The sequence below is a fragment of the Lonchura striata genome, chromosome 13, assembly GCF_050655825.1.
Source record: "Lonchura striata isolate lonStrDom1 chromosome 13, ASM5065582v1, whole genome shotgun sequence".
Taxonomy (NCBI): Eukaryota; Metazoa; Chordata; class Aves; order Passeriformes; family Estrildidae; genus Lonchura; species Lonchura striata.
The window spans coordinates 17,432,696-17,450,739 of record NC_140715.1 but is presented as its reverse complement, the minus strand read 5'-3'; the positions used below and the strand labels follow the sequence as shown (position 1 = coordinate 17,450,739).

At 68.2% G+C, this 18,044-nt stretch overlaps 2 protein-coding genes across 6 annotated transcripts; one reads left to right on the top strand and one right to left on the bottom strand.

Moving 5' to 3' along the window:
* The first annotated feature begins 2,877 nt into the window (after window positions 1-2,877).
* PRR7 (proline rich 7, synaptic) lies at window positions 2,878-4,122 on the top strand. Of its 3 annotated transcripts, XM_085591557.1 has the most exons (3): window positions 2,941-3,068; window positions 3,161-3,369; window positions 3,472-4,122. In XM_085591557.1, exons 2-3 carry the CDS (start codon window positions 3,231-3,233, stop codon window positions 3,885-3,887), a joined length of 555 nt encoding a protein of 184 aa, XP_085447683.1. In that variant the 5' UTR covers window positions 2,941-3,068; window positions 3,161-3,230; the 3' UTR covers window positions 3,888-4,122. The 3 variants fall into 3 exon arrangements, with proteins under 3 accessions (XP_021386440.1, XP_021386439.1, XP_085447683.1); XM_021530765.3 differs by having other exon boundaries at window positions 2,878-3,369; window positions 3,499-4,122; XM_021530764.3 differs by having other exon boundaries at window positions 2,926-3,369.
* Window positions 4,123-4,236: 114 nt separating this feature from the next.
* On the bottom strand, window positions 4,237-15,328 carry DBN1 (drebrin 1). Of its 3 annotated transcripts, none has more exons than XM_085591540.1 (15): window positions 15,180-15,328; window positions 10,979-11,034; window positions 10,766-10,878; window positions 10,509-10,583; window positions 10,284-10,430; window positions 10,050-10,127; window positions 9,814-9,965; window positions 9,610-9,673; window positions 9,427-9,486; window positions 9,158-9,272; window positions 6,786-6,908; window positions 5,228-5,799; window positions 5,048-5,150; window positions 4,932-4,965; window positions 4,237-4,729 (listed from the first exon to the last, which is right to left on the bottom strand). In XM_085591540.1, the coding sequence occupies exons 1-15, from the start codon at window positions 15,263-15,265 to the stop codon at window positions 4,693-4,695; spliced, it is 1,815 nt and encodes a 604-aa protein (XP_085447666.1). In that variant the 5' UTR covers window positions 15,266-15,328; the 3' UTR covers window positions 4,237-4,692. The 3 variants fall into 3 exon arrangements, with proteins under 3 accessions (XP_085447666.1, XP_021386356.3, XP_085447665.1); XM_021530681.4 differs by lacking the exon at window positions 4,237-4,729 and adding an exon at window positions 7,919-8,056 and having other exon boundaries at window positions 4,757-4,965; XM_085591539.1 differs by lacking the exon at window positions 4,237-4,729 and having other exon boundaries at window positions 4,757-4,965.
* Window positions 15,329-18,044: the final 2,716 nt, after the last annotated feature.

Below are 18,044 nucleotides of genomic sequence, written 5' to 3'. Positions count from 1 at the left end.
ACCCGCATCTGGCGCATCTGCGCCCCAAAAGCACTCTGCCCCGCTCCTGGCACAGCCCCAGGGCGCAGCAAAGGGACCTCGGGGACTGGAGCCCGAGCTTGGTGCAGTCGGAAGGAGCCAGAGGGGTGTCCCATGGGGGCCACGACCACGGGCCTCATTTACAGCAGAGAAGAGCTGGTGACAACCACCGGATAGCAGTGGCGGGGGCAGCCCTAGCTCAGGGACAGCTGCCCAGGTCGGGCTGGCAAAGGTTCTGCTTGGGGCTATGGCACCCGAGGCGGTGGGGTGACCCCAGGACACCCAGTTCCATTTTGGCCATTCGGGGGGCCAGGCTGGCACCCCTGCCCTGCAGAGCCGCGTGTCTCACTGCAGTGGCCAGCTGGGCTGTGGCAGGGGCTGTTAAGGTCTTGCCAGCGGCTGTGGCCCTGTGCTGGCCGTCACCCCTTGGGGAACACGCAGTTGTCACCCCTTGAGGAGGCTGGGGATGGCATTGCGGGAACGGGTGGCAGCACCCGCCGGGTACCTCCAGGGCGAGTGCAGGGCTACCGACCGTGGGAGCCTGTGGCACCACCCCACCGGGCATCGCAGGGCCCTCACCCTACCCGGACCGGGAGCCGCTACCCGGGAATCCCCGGCTCCCCCACCCCGTGCGGCTCCCGCGGCCACCCCCGGGGATGCCCTGGTCCTCTCGCCACCGGCATCCCGCCGCCGTTCCCCAGGGGCCGGAGCCGGGGGGATTCCCTTGGCAGCACCGGTGCCCAGCCGGTAGCCCCCGGGAGGCGGCGGGTCCCGGGGCGGGGGGTGCGGGGAGCCCGCGGATCCCTCCCCGAGCCGAGGGCGGGGCGGAGCGGCGGGGCGGGAGCCCGGGCGGGCGGGGCGGCGCGCGGCGGCGGCGCGGGAGCGCTCACCGGAGACAAAGGCAGCGCCGGGAGGCGGCGGCGGCGCCGCGCACCGGGCGCGCACCGGGCCCCCTCCCCCGCCGCGCTATGGAGCCGCCGCCCGCCGCCTGAGCCACGTGCGCCGCCGCCGCCGGTAACGGGAGCCGCGGAGGGAGCGGGCGCGGCGTCTCCGCCTGTTGCGCGGTGCGGGGGCAGCGGGGCCGGGGCGGGGGCGCGCGGGGCCGTCGCCACCGGGGGCCGCGGCGGGGGCGCGCGGCGCGTACCGGGGCGCGCACCTCCGGTCCGGCCCCGGCGGGCGCGCGCCCCGGGGGAGGAGGAGGATGAGGAGGATGAGGAAGGGGTGCCGCGCCCGGCACGGAGAGCGGGGAGGTTCCCCGCCGGGGTGTCACCCTCTCCGCAGAGGCAGCGGGTACGGATGCGACGCGGGCAGCGGGGCCCAGGCCGTGGCCGGGGGCGGCCCGGGGCTACCGGCGGGGCCCGGCTCGGCGGCCGCTCCGCTCTCCGCCCGGCGTGACTGTCTCCATCCCGGCCCCGCTCCTCCCCCAGCCCGCACGTCCTCGGCAGCCCCGCTCCCCCCGCACGCCTCAGCTGCGGACGCCCCCGGTCCGCGGCGCCGCCGGCCCGCCCTGCACCGCTTCCCGGTGTTCCCCCGGTCGTCATCCCGGGGCTCGACCCACGGCCCTTTCCGCACGGTACCTCTCCTCCCCGGGGATGCCCAGGCTGCCGGCGCGGAGCCTGTTGCAGCCGATGTGCCGAGCGCTTCCCGAACCGAGCTAGGTTCAGCCAGGGCACCCCCTCCCCAAAGACCCAGATCCCGGCGCTGCCTCAGCCCACGCGTTTGTTGGCGTGATGGAGCAGCCCCCGCTGCCCGCCGGAGCGTGGACAGGGCCCCCGGCTCCTTCCTTCTCCATCGTCTCTTCCTTCCGCCGGGCTCGGCCCTCCGGCCCCGCCGGCACCCTCAGCCCCGGTGGCCCTGCCGTGATCCCTTGCCAGCAGCGTGGCCCTGCGCCGCAGGGTGATGGAGCACCCCGCGCCCCTTCGCCCTACTCCGGGGGAGTGATAATGTCACCGTGATCACCCAGCCCTCGGCTGCCGTCGCTCCAGGCTCACCCTCCTCCCTGCTGCCCAGCCCGTTTTCTCCCACACCACGATAATGAGAATCCTGACGGGTGCTTACGTGCCTGCCTGCGAGCACCCATGGGTGCTGCTCGCCACTCACTGAGGAGCAGACCTGCCCCTGGCACACACCTTTGACATTTAATGCTTGGCTGGATGTGACCGAGCTGTCACCCTGCCTAAAGGACGAGGGTGATGGTTCCCATCACCACCACCCCTGGCTCTGCATTGCTGTGTTGGGGTGCCACCATCCCCAGTGGCTGCGAGGCCAGCGATGGCTTTGGTGCACGTGCTCCTGCAAGCGCCACGTGCCGCAGGGAACCTGCACCTCTGCTTGTCCCTCCTTCTCCCCAGGTCACCCTCCTGCGTGGCAGCGCAGGGATGAGCTGCCTGGGCTCAGCAGCAACTTAGGGTGCACTGGGTGGGCAGGAGAAGGGGATCCCACTGGGCACCCCGTTATCTTGAAGATGATGCTGTGGCACCGCAGCATCCATCTCCCACCCCAGGGTGCCCAGCAGTGCCGTGGGCGATTCTAGGGGAGCTGCGCAGGTTTGCATCCCTGGGGGTGATGGTGGGGGGGGGGCGCATGGGGTGCCAGGCACGGTTCCCCCTGGCTGCGGGCGCTGCGGCGCATGTGGAGCGAGTCACCATGGGAACAGGGCGTCCACGTTTCCGTGTCGCTCACGCTCGCGTCTGTCTCGTTGCAGGGCCCCCACCCCGGCGGTCCCCCCCCAGCGATGGGCAGCGGGACCCCGGCAGCCCCGTCCCCCCGCCGCCCGCCCCGCCGGCCCCCCGCCCCGCCGCCCGCCCGGCGCACCCAGGCCTGACCCACCCGCTCCAGCCCCCCCCAGCTCCATGGCGAGGACGGACCCCTGACGGCAGGCTCGCCCGCGGGCCAGAGGAGACGGCGCCGGGCACGGCCCGGGGAGATGCCCTCGGCGGCCCTGACAGCATCGGGTCCTCCCTGACCCTGCCGCCGCCCTGAGCATCCCGTCCCCCATCCCGAGGGCAGGGAGAGGCGGGGGCCTTCCCCCGGGGCCGGCTGCCAAGATGGTGATGTCCCAGGGCACCTACACCTTCCTCACCTGCTTCGCGGGCTTCTGGCTCATCTGGGGCCTCATCGTGCTGCTGTGCTGCTTCTGCAGCTACCTGCGGCGGCGGGTGAAGCGGCAGCAGGAGGAGCGGCTGCGGGAGCAGAGCCTGCGCGCGCTGGAGATGGAGCCGCTGCACTACGAGGGTTACGGGGGCAGCCCCCCCGGCATCGCCATTCCCCACCGCCTCCGCCTCGAGCCCCACCATCACCACCATCACCCCCACCACATCCCACCCCCCCGGCCCTGGAGCTGCCGGCACGGTAAGGAGCAGGGAGGGGCTCTCGCATCCCCGGAGCACGTGCCTCCCCCTGTTTTGGGGGGGATACGACGCGAGAGCCGGGGCGCAGCGCTGACGGCAGCAGGGGTCCGGGGGGGGCTTTGCCTTGCAGAGTCAGACCTGTCAAAGCCGCCGTGCTATGAGGAGGCGCTGCTGATGGCGGAGCCCCCCCCGCCATACAGCGAGGTGCTGATGGACACGCGGGGGCTCTACCGCAAAATCAACGCCCCTTTCCTGAGCCATGAGCGGCTGGAGAAGCAGGAGCAGCCTCCCAGCTACAAACCCCTTTTCCTGGACGCCGGCTACGGCTCAGCGCTGCACCTGCCCCGCTCAGCCAGCCCCGGCCCTGCCTGCCCGGACCTCTACCTGCAGCAGGAGTGCTCCCCACGCATGTTTCCCAGCTGGACGGACTCGGAGCTCAGCAGCAGGGACACCTACGAGACGGGACCCTGGCACCTCCCGGTCTCCATGCCCCTCTTCGGCAGGACTACCGCTGTCTAACGGCGGCCGCGGGGGACGCCCGGACCTTGCCATGCACCTGGGGGGTTTCGGTTGCTCGTGTCACCCCAGGGACACCCGCCCCGGCGCGGGCCATCGCCGCCGGCGCGGAAGGGGCTGGTTCCCCGTCTGGCCCCCGCCGGCCCCCCCATGGCCGGGGGCGCTGGGGACCCGGACTCTGCTCTGTTTCTTAAATTTTTTGTTTGTTACAGTTTGAGAATAAAAGTTTGTGGCTCGGGTTTGCCTCCTGGCGGGCTGGCATGGTGGGACCGCCCCCTCCCCAAGGCAGCCGTAGCCCCCCCCCCGCCCCAGTCCCAGCCCTCCGTGCCGCCCCAGCAGGCTGCAGCCCCCGTGGGAGACGCTTTATTTATTAACAGACATGAGCACACCGCCGGTACAGAACTTGTGCTTTCCAAAAATTTCCAGGGGGAATGGGAGGGAGAGGGGCCAAGCAGGGGCCAAGCAGGGGAGGACGGGGCTCCCAGCAAAGAAGGAGTGGGGAAGGGGTAAAAGCCCCCACATCAGCTCCCTGCCGGGGTTTGGGGGGGGGACGCCGCTGGCTGCAGCCTTGCCTCGGTCGGGTCACTTTATTGCCATATTCATTTATTATTATTATTTCTTTTTTTTTTTCTTTGAACTCGTGCAAAGTACTGGGGGGGCTCCCGGGGAGGGGGGGGGCACGAAGAGAACGAGGACCCTGTCCCACGGCCGGGCAGGGGATGCGAGCGTGTGTCGTCCCCCCCAAAGGGGCGCTGGGGTATCGGGGTGGGGGGGCTGCTAAGGGAGGGCTGGGGGGCTGACACGGCTCCTACCGACAACTTAAAAAAAGAGAGGAGAAGGGGGGGCTGTAAAAGGTGCCCCGGGGCGGGGCTGCAGAGGGGCGGCCGCCACCTGGAGGCCTCATCCTGCGGGGCCCCAGAGGGGTGAGGGGGGCCCGGCCCCCGGCTGCAGCCCCCTCGTGCCCCGCGCCGGCCGGGGCGGGCTGCCTGTGCCGGCAGCGGGGCCTGGCCTCACAGGGCCCCCCCAAAGCTCTCCTCTTCCTCGGGCAGAGGGTCTGCATCCCAGCACGTGATGTCGATCTCTGGAGGACAGGGAGAGGGGTCAGGATGGCTTGGGGTGTCCCAGAGAGGGACAGACTCCCCCTCCTCACTGTCCTCACTCACCTGGGGGCTTGTTGTAGAAGACGGGCTGGGGGGCTTTGGCCGACAACTCCTCGGTGGGGGGCACCTCCTCCTCCTGGGACTGGCTGAAGTAGCCCTCGCTGGCCTGAGGGGTGGGGGCAGGTTGTCAGGACCCCCCCAGCCCCCCATCACCCCCTGACCTCTCCCCACAGTGGTGCTCACCTGCTCCCCACGACCCGGTGTCCCATCCTTGTGGGCCATCTCCCCATTGGTGATGGGGGGCGTCTCTCGGCCCGGGGTGTCTTCCTCGGGCGTGTGCTGGCAGCCCAGATCCTGGGACTGGGGATCCCCCTCGCCAGCTGCCTCTTCCTCATCCTCGTCCTCCTGCTCCGCGTCGCAGAAGGTGGCAGGGGGCTCAGGCAGCTCATCCAGGCTCAGCAGGGCCCCCTCCTCGGGCAGCATGGCCGGGGGTGTCTCGGGGACAGGGGCAGCAGGCAGGGGCCAGGCAGCTGGGGGTGTCACCCCATCGCTCTGCCAGAGGTCGATGAGGCTCTCAGGGTTGGGGGCTTCCCCAGTTTGGGGCTCGTCAGCCACGGGTGGCAGGGAGGGCTCGGTGGGCTCCAGGGTCACCAGGTCCCCCAGGGCATCACCCCCCGCTGTCCACACTGGCCTGGGACTGGGCTCGTCCCCAGGGGGCTCGATGGGCTCGATGGCCTTGTCCTCGGGCCCCGGGAAGGGCCAGTGCTGCTCGGGCGTGGCTGGCCCGGGCTCCTGTGCGCTGGGGCTGGGGGACTCTGAAAGAGGGGACAGCAGTCAGTGGGGACACACAACCTCGTCCAGGGCTGGGGGTCACCCGGGGACAGGGATGCAGCTCAGGGGGATTTGGAGTCCTTTGGACTGGGCACAGTACGGGGAATGCTGCAAGGATGGGTGGGCATGGCTGGGCAGGGAGAGGATTGAGACATGCATCGGGGAGTGAGGGGACACAAGGAGGACTCCCTGGGGAGTGGCAGGGAGGCAGAAAGGGCTGTGGAGGGAACGGGAGAGGTGCCCTGGGAAGACGGAGAAGGGAAAGCTGGGATGCACCAGAGGATGCCACGGGGCCAGTGGGGATGCAGCAGGGACACACGGTGACAGCAGCAGAGCTGGCTGGGGTGCCCTGGGGACGCAGTGGGGCAGAGGGGATGTACAGAGGGATTCAGCAGCCCTGGAAAGGACGTACGGCAGGACGGCGCAGATTGGGCAGCATCGCACTGGGGGACCCAGCAGAGACAGCAGGGCTGCACTGGGGGGTGCAGCAGGGAGGGCTGGCACGTATCGAGCTGGGGGAATGCACTGGGGATGGGGGGATGCATGGCGTGGGGTGCAGCAGAGACAGCAGGAATGCACTGGCATTAGAAAATGCACTGGAGGAGGTGGGGATACGGCCGTGACGGCAGGGCTGCACGCGGGGATGCAGCAGAGACGGCGGGGATGCAGCGGCACGGAGCAGCAGGTACGGCGGGGATGCGCTGGGGGATGCAATGGGTCAGCATGGATGCACTGAGCCATGCAAGGGCAGCTGAGGGGGGCTGCAGCAGAGCCAAGGGGGCCGCAGCGGGGATGTGCTGTGGCACACAGCAGCGGCAGGCGGGATGTGCCGAGGGACGCAGACGGGACAGCGCAGATGCGCTGAGCCATGCAAGCGCGGCTGGCGGGGCTGCAGAGGAGCCGAGGGGGCTGCAGTGGGGATGCACCCGGCCGCCCCGGGCAGGGGAGGCAGCACCGGCCCTGCGCCCACCTTTGGGCGTTGCCGGCGTCTGGTCCGCGGGCGCGCGGGGGCCCGGCGGCGTGGCGGCCGGGCTGGGCTCGCAGGGGCTGCAGCCCGCCGCCGAGGCCTTGCGGAAGGCGTCCGACTGGCTGCCTGCGGACAAGGAGACGGGGTGGCGTGGGGGGCTGCCCACACTGACGGGGGGAACCAGAAGCCCAGCACTGCTCCTGCCCCACACCAACCCAGCTGTGCCTGCCAAGTGCACACCACTGCCACCACGCCGTCCCATCCTGGGTGGTGGGGTGGAGGCTTCCGTGGGTGCAGCAGTCACCATGTCCCCTCCAGGTGTGCCCTCCACCCCCATGAGTTTCAGCCCCCACATCTGCTGGGCAAGGGGACAGGCAGCCCCATACCTGCCGTGGTGCACACTGGTTCTGCCCACATGTCACTCAGCTGTGCCCTGACACAGCTTTTGTGGGCACAGCTCCGTGCCCTGTCAACTGCGCCTGTGGGAGCACACGGCCCCTGGAACCACCCGGCCCCTTCTGCCCCATTGGCACAGCCCCACACATTTCTGGGCACAGCCTTTTCCATCCCATGCTGCTTTGTGGACAGTCTTGCATTCTTCTCCATGGCACAGCTGCTCCATGCCCTTCTGCCCCACTGGCACAGCCTCACATGATCCTGGGCACAGCCTTTTCCACACTGCCTAATGCTGCCCCACGGGATAGACCTGCATGGTCCAGGGCAGAGATGTCCCTTTCCCTTCTGCCCCATCAGCACGTGAGTCTGGCACAGCATTTTCCACGCTGCCTGACCCTGCCCCACGGGCACTGTCCTGCATGATCCAGGGCACAGCTGCCCCATGGGCACAGTCTACCCCATCCCACTGTGGACCATCACCTTCCCAGGCACAGCTCTACCCTGTCCCCATCTGACCCACGGGCACAGCCTGCCCTATGTCCCCCCCTCCCAGGGGCACAGGGACCAGCACGGGGTCAGCCCCAGCAGGGGCACGGTCCCCGCCTGGGTGCCAGTCCCCTCGGGGTGCCCGTGCTGCCTCCGCCTCTGCTCCGGTGTGCCGTGGGGCTGGGTGGGCTGTGGGGCAGCTGCCCGCGGCTCGACCCCTGGAGCTGCGCGCCCGGGAGCTCCCAGCTACCTACATGGGAAGAAAGAGGAGAGATTTGGAGTGCGGTGGCAGGAGATATAGGGGAAGGGGGTCCGTGGGGGGGAGGAGGAGGAGGAGGAGGAAGAAGGTGGCCCACTGTCAGCTGTCTTTATGAAAGGACAGTACAGACGACCTGTGAGAGAAAGACAGACAGACGGACGGACGGAGAGAGAAAGAGAGCAAAGAGATGGGTCAGTCCCTGCTCAGCGCGGTCATGGCGGGGCTGGAGCACCAGGGCACCGGGATGGGAGCACAGCAGGGTGGAAGGCAGCATGGTGGGAGAATGGCAGGACAAGAGGATGGAAAGGCAGCAGGACAGAAGGACGTGAGGCAGCACTGCCTGGCCAGGTGGGGAGAGAGGCCAGGACACGGCCGTGGGACCAGCTATCTGCTCAGCCACAGCACAGCCCCACAGCGTGAACCCGTGGCACAACCCACGGCATGGCCAGAACACACAGCCCACAGCACGACCCACGGCACAGCCCCACAGCACATCCCCACAGCACAGCCCATGGCACAACCCATGGCACACCACACAAGAACACACGTCACAGGCTCCCTCCCAGCACAGCCCACGGCACGGCCCCCCAGCACAGCACCGTGACATAACCCCATGGCTGGAGGCACCCACCAGGACACACAGTCCTTCTCTAGATTCACAAAAAAGAGTCCCAGCACTGGACCCCAGACCGTGGGGCAGCCCAGCTTCTCCATGGGGCACTCCTTGCCAGCTGGCAGCACGCTGAGTGCCCCACGTGCATCTCCTGCCCCTTTTAGCTGTCACCATGGGATGTGTTCCCAAGCCATCCCTGGACTCCAGTTGCCCACCCATACACACTGACCATGCTCCCAGCTTGGCTGCGGGCCCAGGGCTATGACAGGTGAGTGGACAACAGCCAGCAGGGAGCAAGGTGAGCCCCATTTTGCTGAAGACAACCTGACATTCAGCCCCTGACAAGCTGCCCCAGCTGCAGGGGCCACGTGAGGTGCAGTGGCAGTGGCGGTGATGGTGGCAGTGATGGTGGCACAGCAGAGCAGGATGTCCCCTGCCATCCTCATACCCTCGGCACACAGAACCACAGTGCCAGTGATGGCAGAGGATACACCCCTTCCCGACATCGCATCCCTGCTCCTTCCACATCCCACTGCAATCCTTTGAGCTGTGACACTGCACTCACCTGTGCCTGGTCTCCTGGTACCCACCCCTGTGCCCGCAGCCCCCCCAGCCCCTCACCTGTCCTGTGGCTGCCCGGTGAGACAGCATCGCTGCTGCCTGATGCCACCCGCTCCTGCTGCTTGAAGAAGTCCCGGGGGTTGTCAGGCCGCTGAGCGATGATGGCAGCAGCCTCCTGTGGGGACGGAGGAGGCTGAGCCCCACTGCCCCGGTGGTGTGGGGCTGTGGGACCACTCTCCACACATCCCACAGCTTCATTCCCATCTAGCTGTGGGCACTGCTGGATGGGGAGCGAGGACCAGCACTGGCACAGCCATCACCACACTCACCTCCACCTCTGACTCTGATTTCCTAAACTGCTGCCTGTCGTCTTCCTCTTGCTGGTCCCCCTGGGAAGAGACACAGCATCACCCCCCAGCCCTGGGCACACAGCTGGGAAAAGCCCTTCCCTGGGGTAATGCCAGTGGCAGCCCTGGCTCCAATCCTGGCACCAGTCCCGCCGTGGCACTCACAAAGATGGACTGCTCCTTCAGGCGCTGCCGGGCCTCCTCCGCCTCCAAGCTCTGCTGCTTCCTCCTGCAATGGGGGAACGGGAGAGGCGCTGGGCATCGGCTCCTGCCAGCCCCTGCCCCGATCCCACCCAGTGAGGGACACCCATGTGCCCACCCAGGCACTCACACATCCCGTACCCACGTCCCGCCCCACCCCAGCCGTGCCTGTGCTCCTCGATCTGCTCCTCGCGCTCCCGGTAGCGCCGCTCCCGCTCCTCCTGCTCCAGCCGCTCCTGCTCCATCCGCTCCTGCTCGAACCGCAGCCGGGCGTCCAGGGCCTTTTTCCTCTCTTCCTCCTTACGCAATTCCTCCTCTTTCTGGTGGGGGGGATCAATGAAGGGGCTGCCCATCAGCCAGCCAGCAGCTCACCCCGCTCCCTGGGGCGTCCCTCCGTAACCCACCTTTGCCTGTTCCCAGAACTGCTCCCGGTTGAGCCGCTTCATCTCCACGGTGGCATCGGTTTTCTGGTAAGTGGTGCCCTGGGACGGAGGAAAGGTGGGGGTGGAGGGGCTGGGATCAGCGAGGAGTGCAGCAGTAAGGGGCACACGGGGTGAGGGCTGTGGCACACAGGAGCCCTGAGCGAGAGGGATGCCCCAGTCCCGCCAGCATCACCAGCACAGCCACGGGGACATTACCACGGGCTCGGCGTTCTCGTCCTCGCGCAGCCGCAGGCGGTGCAGCACCGGGCTGGAGACACGGGCCAGCCCGTTGGAGAGCCGCTGCCCGATGGCCCCGGGGTCAATGTCCTCCACGCTGCTGGCATTGACAATGACATCGACACCCTGGGGGGAACGCAAGCAGCCATCAGGGTTCAGGATCAGTGCCCTGGCAACATCTTCCCCCTCCCCAGCGTCACCCACCTGGAAGAACTCGGCGATCTTGGCTACGTGGCTGGCACAGGCGCATTTGCGGGCGTCCGGCACGTCCTCACCCACCTGTGGCAGCCAGGGAGGGACTGAGCTGAGAGAGGCAGCGGGGTGACCCCCACCCCACTGACCTCCACAGGGCAGCAGGACTGTGGGGCACCCACAGCCCCTGGCCACTGCCAGCTCCCTCACACCCAGCCATATCCCTGTGGGCACAGCACAGCCCCCCTCAGCATGGCCCCCAGACTCACCCAGTTGACGAGGACATATTTGGGGAGCACGGCCTGGGGGTCCTTGACGCTGCAGAAGCCATACATCACCTTCTGAATCTCAAAGTGGCCAGAAAGCTCCAGCAAACCTCCACCTGGCACAGCACCATCAGCCCATGTGCACCCAGCACCAGGAATTGGTGACAGGGAAAACACCGGCACAGGCAAGCTGGCGGAGGGGACACAGGACCTTACCTCCTGATGCTGCCAGCTTCAGGTCATCAGAGCCATCCTCATATGTGTAGAGGGCCCTGGGGAGACACCACGGGTGAGCCAAAGCCAGGAGGAGTGTGGGGCAGCCCCCAGCCTCCCCATCCTGCTTACACTGAGGTCAGGGCATGTCCTGGGGTCTGGCTGCTTGTCCCAAAACTAACACACAGCCACAACAACCCCTTGTCCATCAACAGCACCAAGAGCCACACTGCCAGGCGAGGCAGACAGGATGTGGGGCAGGGACTGTTTGTTCCCCAAACCTTGGTGGCAGCTGTGCGGAAGGGTCCCAAGTTTGGGGACAGTCATTTGGGCACAGGGACTCACCGACTGCCGTGCTGCAAGCCAACACAATCTCACAGCAACTTGCTCACCCATCCCTGTCCCCTCACGACCCTTCCAGCTACTGACCAGGTTTGGGGACAACCCTGTGCCCCAGTAAGGACCTGGGCCCACTCACGTGCCCGGCTACGTGAGCCACCAGCCCAACAGGCACCAGGCTGGGGGAGGACGCCGGAGCACCAGCAACAGCAAATCAATGAGCCGCCAGAGTGTGATGGGGCCGTCATGGAGACTGTTCCTTGGAAACCATTCCCAGCTGATGGGAAACCCCCTGTCGCTCCCACCGTGCCCTGGCCAGCCCCTTTGGGGGCTCCGCGGGGACCCCCACCAGCCAGCACCTCCCCAGAGGCACACAGCCAGCGATGGAGGGGGGACCACGCATGCCAAATTGGTCCAGGGCGGGTGGGCGAGGGGATGGATGTCGCTAGGCAACCAGCATCCTCCATCACCATGGCAACCCCCCCCATCCCAGCTGGGATGCAGCTCGCCCCGATGACGAGGTGATTAGTGGAGGGGAGCGGGGGAGGCAGGCAGGCAGTGGGGACCTGCGGGGCCTGGCAGGCACCCAAACCTGCCCGCCACCGTCACGCGCTGCACCCGGAAAGCCAGGGCCGCCCGTGCTGGATCCCCCACATCCCCGCTCCGCCGCGGGTGGGCGGCTCTGCCGATCAGCATTCGGCTGGTGGTGCCCGCACGGCGCTCCTCAGAGCCCCGAAATCCCCGCTGTGCCCAGCAAAGCCGTCCTGGCTCGAGCCTGCAGCTTCAATCCACAGCCTGGGGAACAGGAATCGAGGGTCCCTACGGGCAGAGACACCCCCAAAACAGAGCCTGGAGCTAAAAAGCAAGGGGAAGGCAGGCAGGTGCCTAAGAGGGAGAGGGCCTCCCTCTGCCTCCAGCACCCGCCGCCCCCTGAGCCCCTGGCAGGGAGCCGCAGATAATTGCACCAACAAGATTGACTTTAATCCGCACATCCCGATCCCGCTAATCGGCCGCCCCAGCCGGCGCCAGCTTCCAGGCCTGGAACAGCTGCAAAGTGCCGTCTGTGACAGGGAAGGGTGGCAAATGCAGCCCCTGATCCCCCCAGGAATGGGGGAGGAATGGCAGCAGTTTGGGGGAGCCCAGGGCGGCGAGCTGGAAGCTGGCAGGGTGGGATGCAGCTGGCAGCAGACAGGAGAAAAGAAGTAGGGCAGAGCTACAGCATCACTGCCTGGGGAGCCCTGTGGGCGCTGGGGGCACCCACTGCCTGCTTTTCTTCCCCAGAACCCTGCCATGCTGGGTGGTTTCTGGACACAAAGCTGCTGCCTGCACCCGGGGGTGCTCCCAGGGCAGATGGGGCTTGCTGTGGACACAACTCAGCAGCACAGCCTGACTCCATGCCAGGATGGAGGTTTCCATTCCAGGAGATAGAGAAGCCGTGCTGGGGCCAGTAGCATCCCCAGGGGTGCCCCCAGGGCCCCACAGCCCAACAGCACCACCACAACCCCTGGCAGTGGGGACCAGCTGTGTCACAGCGGGTGCTGTCAGCATCATGCATTACTTACCCCACTTCCATGGCTTTAATCCCTCCACCCAACCCATACAGCCCTTTCCCACCCCCGGGCTCCAGGTATGTGGGTCACCCGTGGGTGGAGGTGCCCTGTGCAGCCCGGAGCGGGGGCTCCCCGCAGCCGGGGGCCTCCACTGAGGATCCCTCATCACCCCAGGCAAAGGCACCGCAGCCCCGCTGCCCTCGCATGGCCCCGCTGCTCACCGGAGCAGGCAGAGCAGCATCCCCGGGCGCCGGAACGGGGCTCCCGCGGCAGCCCACCCCCCATGCCACGGCCAGGGAGGGGTCACATCGCCCCAGCCTCCCGCCCCAGCCCCGGCACATGTGTTTCCAATGTGGCTGGGAGCTCCAGGGAGTCGGCGTGCTCAGAAAGCAGCACCAAATTCCTTTCCGATCGAGTAATGGGCCCCAGCAGCCTTCGCGGGGCCGGGCAGGGGGAGGGGATGCTCGGACCCTTCAGGACCGGGCTGGAGCAGGGGAAATCCCAGACTAAACCGAGGGATCCCGGGCGGGCATGAGCGTGGCATTCCGCGGTGGCGGCCCAGGGCCAGGCTCTGGCACAGTGTCCCCCCAGGCAGCTCCCTGGCTCAGCCAGTCTGGGCCCTCCTCCCCGTGGACTGTCCCCATCACCTTGCCCGATGGAGCCCCACCAGCATCGCCCCTCATCCAGCACCCCTGCAGCGGGCCCTGCAGAGGGGATGATGTTCCCACAGGCACTGAGTGCCAGGAGCTCCGGTGACAATGGCATGGGGTGGCTGGGGACATTGGAGCAGCTGGGGACGATGGACCAAAGTCAGCCCCACGGATGGGGATGCCAGGGGATCACTGCCTGGCCGGGATCAGCGTTGGAGGTGTTTGTGGGGGAGCCGCCACCGGCCCCCTCGCCTTCCCGGGAACCGATTCTGCTTCTCTCAGCAGCTTTGGCAGGGACGGCTCCTTTGCAGCGGATGCCGGGAAGCGAGATGTACCCAGGGCTGACAGCTGCCGCCTGGCCGGCGACACACACGGCGCTTGCCCGCAGCGCCCCTGGGCTGACAGCGGGACTGTGGGGCCCTCCGGAGACCCCCGGGGACTGGGGGCACCTGGACCTGCCCAGGCCCACCCAGCCCTGTTCTGAGAGCAAGGACCTGCTTAGAGACAGACGTCTGACCGGCTGGGTTGTGGGTGCAGCCCAGCTGGGAGGTGGGAGTCCCCGGATGGGCGGTGGGTGTATCCCGGAGGGGTGGTGGATGCCCCTGGCTGGATGGTGGGTGCACAGTAGCTCTCCTCCGTCCGCCCCCCACCAAAAGCATCATGCACAGCATGCACCCAGCACTCCACACTGCCCAGCGAGATGCGCCCCAGCGCGCCGGCAGCGCTCCCACCCAGCCTGCCAGAGGCACCCTGGAGGGCAGGGAGGGGATGGCGGGGCAGATGGCCCCAGCCAGCCTCCCGGCACCCGGCTGGGCTGGGAGATGCGGGTGGGCTGGCAGTGGGTGATGCTCCCTGCAGTGGGCCCGGATCCAGCCGGCCTCGACACCCGGTGCCCCGCACCGGGGCGCGGGCAGCGCGACAAGCCGGGGGTCCCAGCGGAGAGAACCACTCCCCTCCCCGACTCAACAGCAACCCCAGCCCGGCGGGGCAACCCCGGGCCGACACACCGCGACCCCCCAGGGATGCGGCAGCCCCGGAGCTTGGGGGAATCTCAGGGTAGCGGGAGCGGCGGGAGATGCTCGGTGTCCCCGCGGCTTCAGGCCTCTCTCTCTCCGCCGGGCAGCGGGACCGCCCGCTGCCGGGATACCGGTGAAGCCGGTCGGGAGCAGGACCGGTCGGGAGCGGGGCCGGGCTGCGGGCGCCCCGATCCCCTCCCCATCCCCCGTTGCCCCGGCGCCCCTGCCCGCGGCTCCAGCTCCAGACAATGGCGAGGAACCGGTGCCGGGCCCAGCACCGGGGAGCCCCACGGGGCCCTCCCCGCCGTGCGCGAATTCCCCCGCTCCCCGCTCTCGCTGCCCGGCTGGGGGTCGGACCGGGCCGTGCCGGGACTCCCGGGGCCGACGGGTCCCGGCGCCCGCACGTGCCGGCCCGGCGCAGACAAAGCGGGGACCGCGCCCCGGCCCGGTGCGGCGGGCAGGTGCGGGCACCGGGGGCGGCGAGCCGGGCACACCCCCCGCCGCCCCGCCCGCCTTTGTGTGCCGGGGCTCGCGGGGACGGCGGGGGGCGCAGCTCGGGGCGCGGCCGGTGTTACCGGGCGGCTCCGTGCACAAAGGGCGGCGGCGGCGGCGGGGACAAAGGGGCGGCGGCGGCGGCGGGCGCGCTCACCAGTCGGTGGGGCTGTCCTCGCCGATCACGTCCTGGTAGGAGGCGAGCAGCTCCAGGCGGTGCGCCGCGAAGCCGACGCCAGCCATGGCGGGGCCGGGATGCTGCCGGGGGACCGGAGGGACCGGCCGCCTGCCCGCCTCCGAGACACTGCCGCAGCGGCCGGGCGGAGGGGCGAGCGGCGGGGAGGCTCCGCCCGCCGCCGCGCCCGGTCCTAGCGCCGCGAACGGCGGCCCCCCTCCCCTCCCCTCCGCCCCCCCGCCCGGCCCCCGCCCCCGCCGCGCCCCCGGGGCGCCCCCGGGGCAGCCCGCCGGCCGCGCCGCCCGGCCCCGAGCCGGGACCCCGGGGGTGCGGGCGGCATCACCCCCGCCGCGGGCCGCCCCCGCACGCAGCTCGCCCCCGGGATCCCGCAGCCTGGGCTCTGCTCTGCCCCCGCAACACCGCGCTCCGGGCCGTCCCCAGCCCCAGGGACACTGAACCCCGGCTCAGCTCCTCCTGGGAACCTGCACGCCGGGTGATTTCGCATTCCGGGCTCTCCTCCGCCCTGGGGACGCATCCTGCGCTGCCCCTCCTGGGAACTTGCACTCTGGAGACCTCTCGTGCTGGGTGGTCCTCTCCATTCCCATATTCTCCCCTGCCCCATATCCTCTACACCCAGGGATGTGGCACACATGGCTTCCCGTGCCCTCCGCTGCCCCACGCCGAGCCCCCGTGCCCAAGGTTTCCTCTCCAAGGACACGGCACCGTCGGCTTTGCCCTACACACCCAGCCGTGCCCTCACTGCTCGCACAAGGGGTCACTGGACACAGCCTTTCTGGGGGCGTCTTTGCTGCCCATCTGCTCCTCTACCCCCACCACTGCCAAGCCACCGGTCCTTTCAGAACCCTTCAATCACCTTTTTCAGGAGGTTTTGCCTCTGTGCGACCCCACAGCTGGTTTTGCACTGACCCTCGAAGGGCTCTGAAGGGGCTCTCAGCCAGGTCCTAATGCTCCTGCCAGCGATTCCCTGTCCCCGGCGCTGCCCCCAGCCTGGACCAGCACCGCGCTGGAGGGGTCTCTGTGCCAGAGCAGCAATGGAGAGCACGCAGGGCCCGATTCCTGCGGGATGGGGATGTTGGTGGAGTGGCCCGTCACAAAAGAATCCCTTCAGGCAGCCCGTGGGACACGGGGACATGGGAGATGAGGGACATGGGACAGGGTGCCGAGGGTCCTGGCGCTGCCGCCCGCTCCCCCCACGCCCTCCTCACACCAGCATTTCCGAGCGAGGCCAGAGCCGGAGCCGCCCTAAGAGGCTGTGAGAGTTTGGGAGCAGCTGTGGAGCAGCTGCCGGGGCCAGCGCGGGGGCTGGGGCCGGGGCAGGCGCCCCACAAGCGGCTCAGATGGCTTTGGGGGTGGATGTGGTGAGACCCCGCTCAGGGATGTGGTGGGAGCTCCGAGCCTACCGCCGCCAGGCTTTGTTCTCCGAGCAGCGAGGCTGCAGCCCCTCCCCAGGCTCCACCTCCGCAGCCCACCCGAGACCCTCCTTCCGCTGCCTGTGCACAAGCTCCTCACATGGTGCGCAGAGCTGGTGGGCAAGAGATGCCCTTGGCAAAGCACAGAGGCACCTTGGGTGGTAGAGAAGTCATCAGGAGGGCCCAGAGGCAACAGGGAACCAAGCAGAGCTAAGCCCCCCGCGAGCACAGACCTTGCAGTGGCACCAGGGGATGCTTGGCTCTCCCCAGGGAAGAGGCAGGTTGACTAGCACCCTGGCCCTGCTGCACAGCTGGGCACCCCGGGGCTGATCTGGCAGAACCTGTTCCCAGCCTGTGCTAGCCCAGCAGGCTCCGTCCCGCACCACTGCCTGCCCCTGCCCCTTTCCTACCCTCCACTCACGGGTTGCTGTCCAGCCAACCCAGGGTTGGTTCAGGGCCTGCCCACGTGGCGCCACAGCCACCTCACCTTCCCCTGTGCTTCCTCTGACCTTGGCTGCACAGCTGGGACTCACACGTGGGCACTCAGCCCTGCTCCTGCCAGCCCTGCCAGGCAGGCACCAGCTGCTTCTGTGCCATGTCCTGCTGCTTCTCAGTGTGACCATCCCACTGCTCTCACGTGCCCCAGCCCGACTGCCTGGCCCAGCCCCAGCTTGACTTCATCCCTCGCCTTTCCTTGCCCCATCTTTGATGTGCTTTTGCACTCCTGGAACTGGCAGTGAGAAGATGTGGCACCGCAGCCCAGATCTGGGTGATGCCAGGAGGTATTTGGCTTCCCACAGCCAGCTCCTGCCCCAGGCAGAACCTTCCAGTAGATGAGCAAGACGATTTTCCTTACAATTGCTCATCATGGCAAGAGCTGCAATTATTAATGACCGTTCCAGCTGTCAGAGTGGAGAGGGAGGAGAACACCCACACGCGCTGCCCTCGAGCCCGTTCCAGCCGGAGGTGCTGGTGTGGCCTCAGCCGTCCTTCGGGACAGCAGCTGCAGCGCGTGAGCGAACGCTTGGCCGCTCCACGCTGGAGAACGCCCAGAGCTGGTGCACGTGGCCCACGCGTGCCCCACAACTCCTCAACCCCTCTACAGTACTCAGGACGAGGACCAGAGGACGCTGCCAGGTATACAAGGACCTCCACTAAGGTCTCACCCCTTCCCCATCTCTCCTTGCTGCATTTTGCCCCCCAGATTAATTACTGCCCCCATTAGCGGTCCTGCCTGCTACAAGAGGGACAACCCAGCGGACACAAAAGGTCAAGCCTGGGCAGAGGTGGAGAAATCTGAGGCGAAGAGTTTCCCTGGAAAGCTGGAAGGAGCTGAGTCAGGCCCCAGAGGGAGCGGGATGAGGGCAGAGCATGACCTTCCCAGCCGGCCACACCTCACTCGGCAAAACCACTGGCC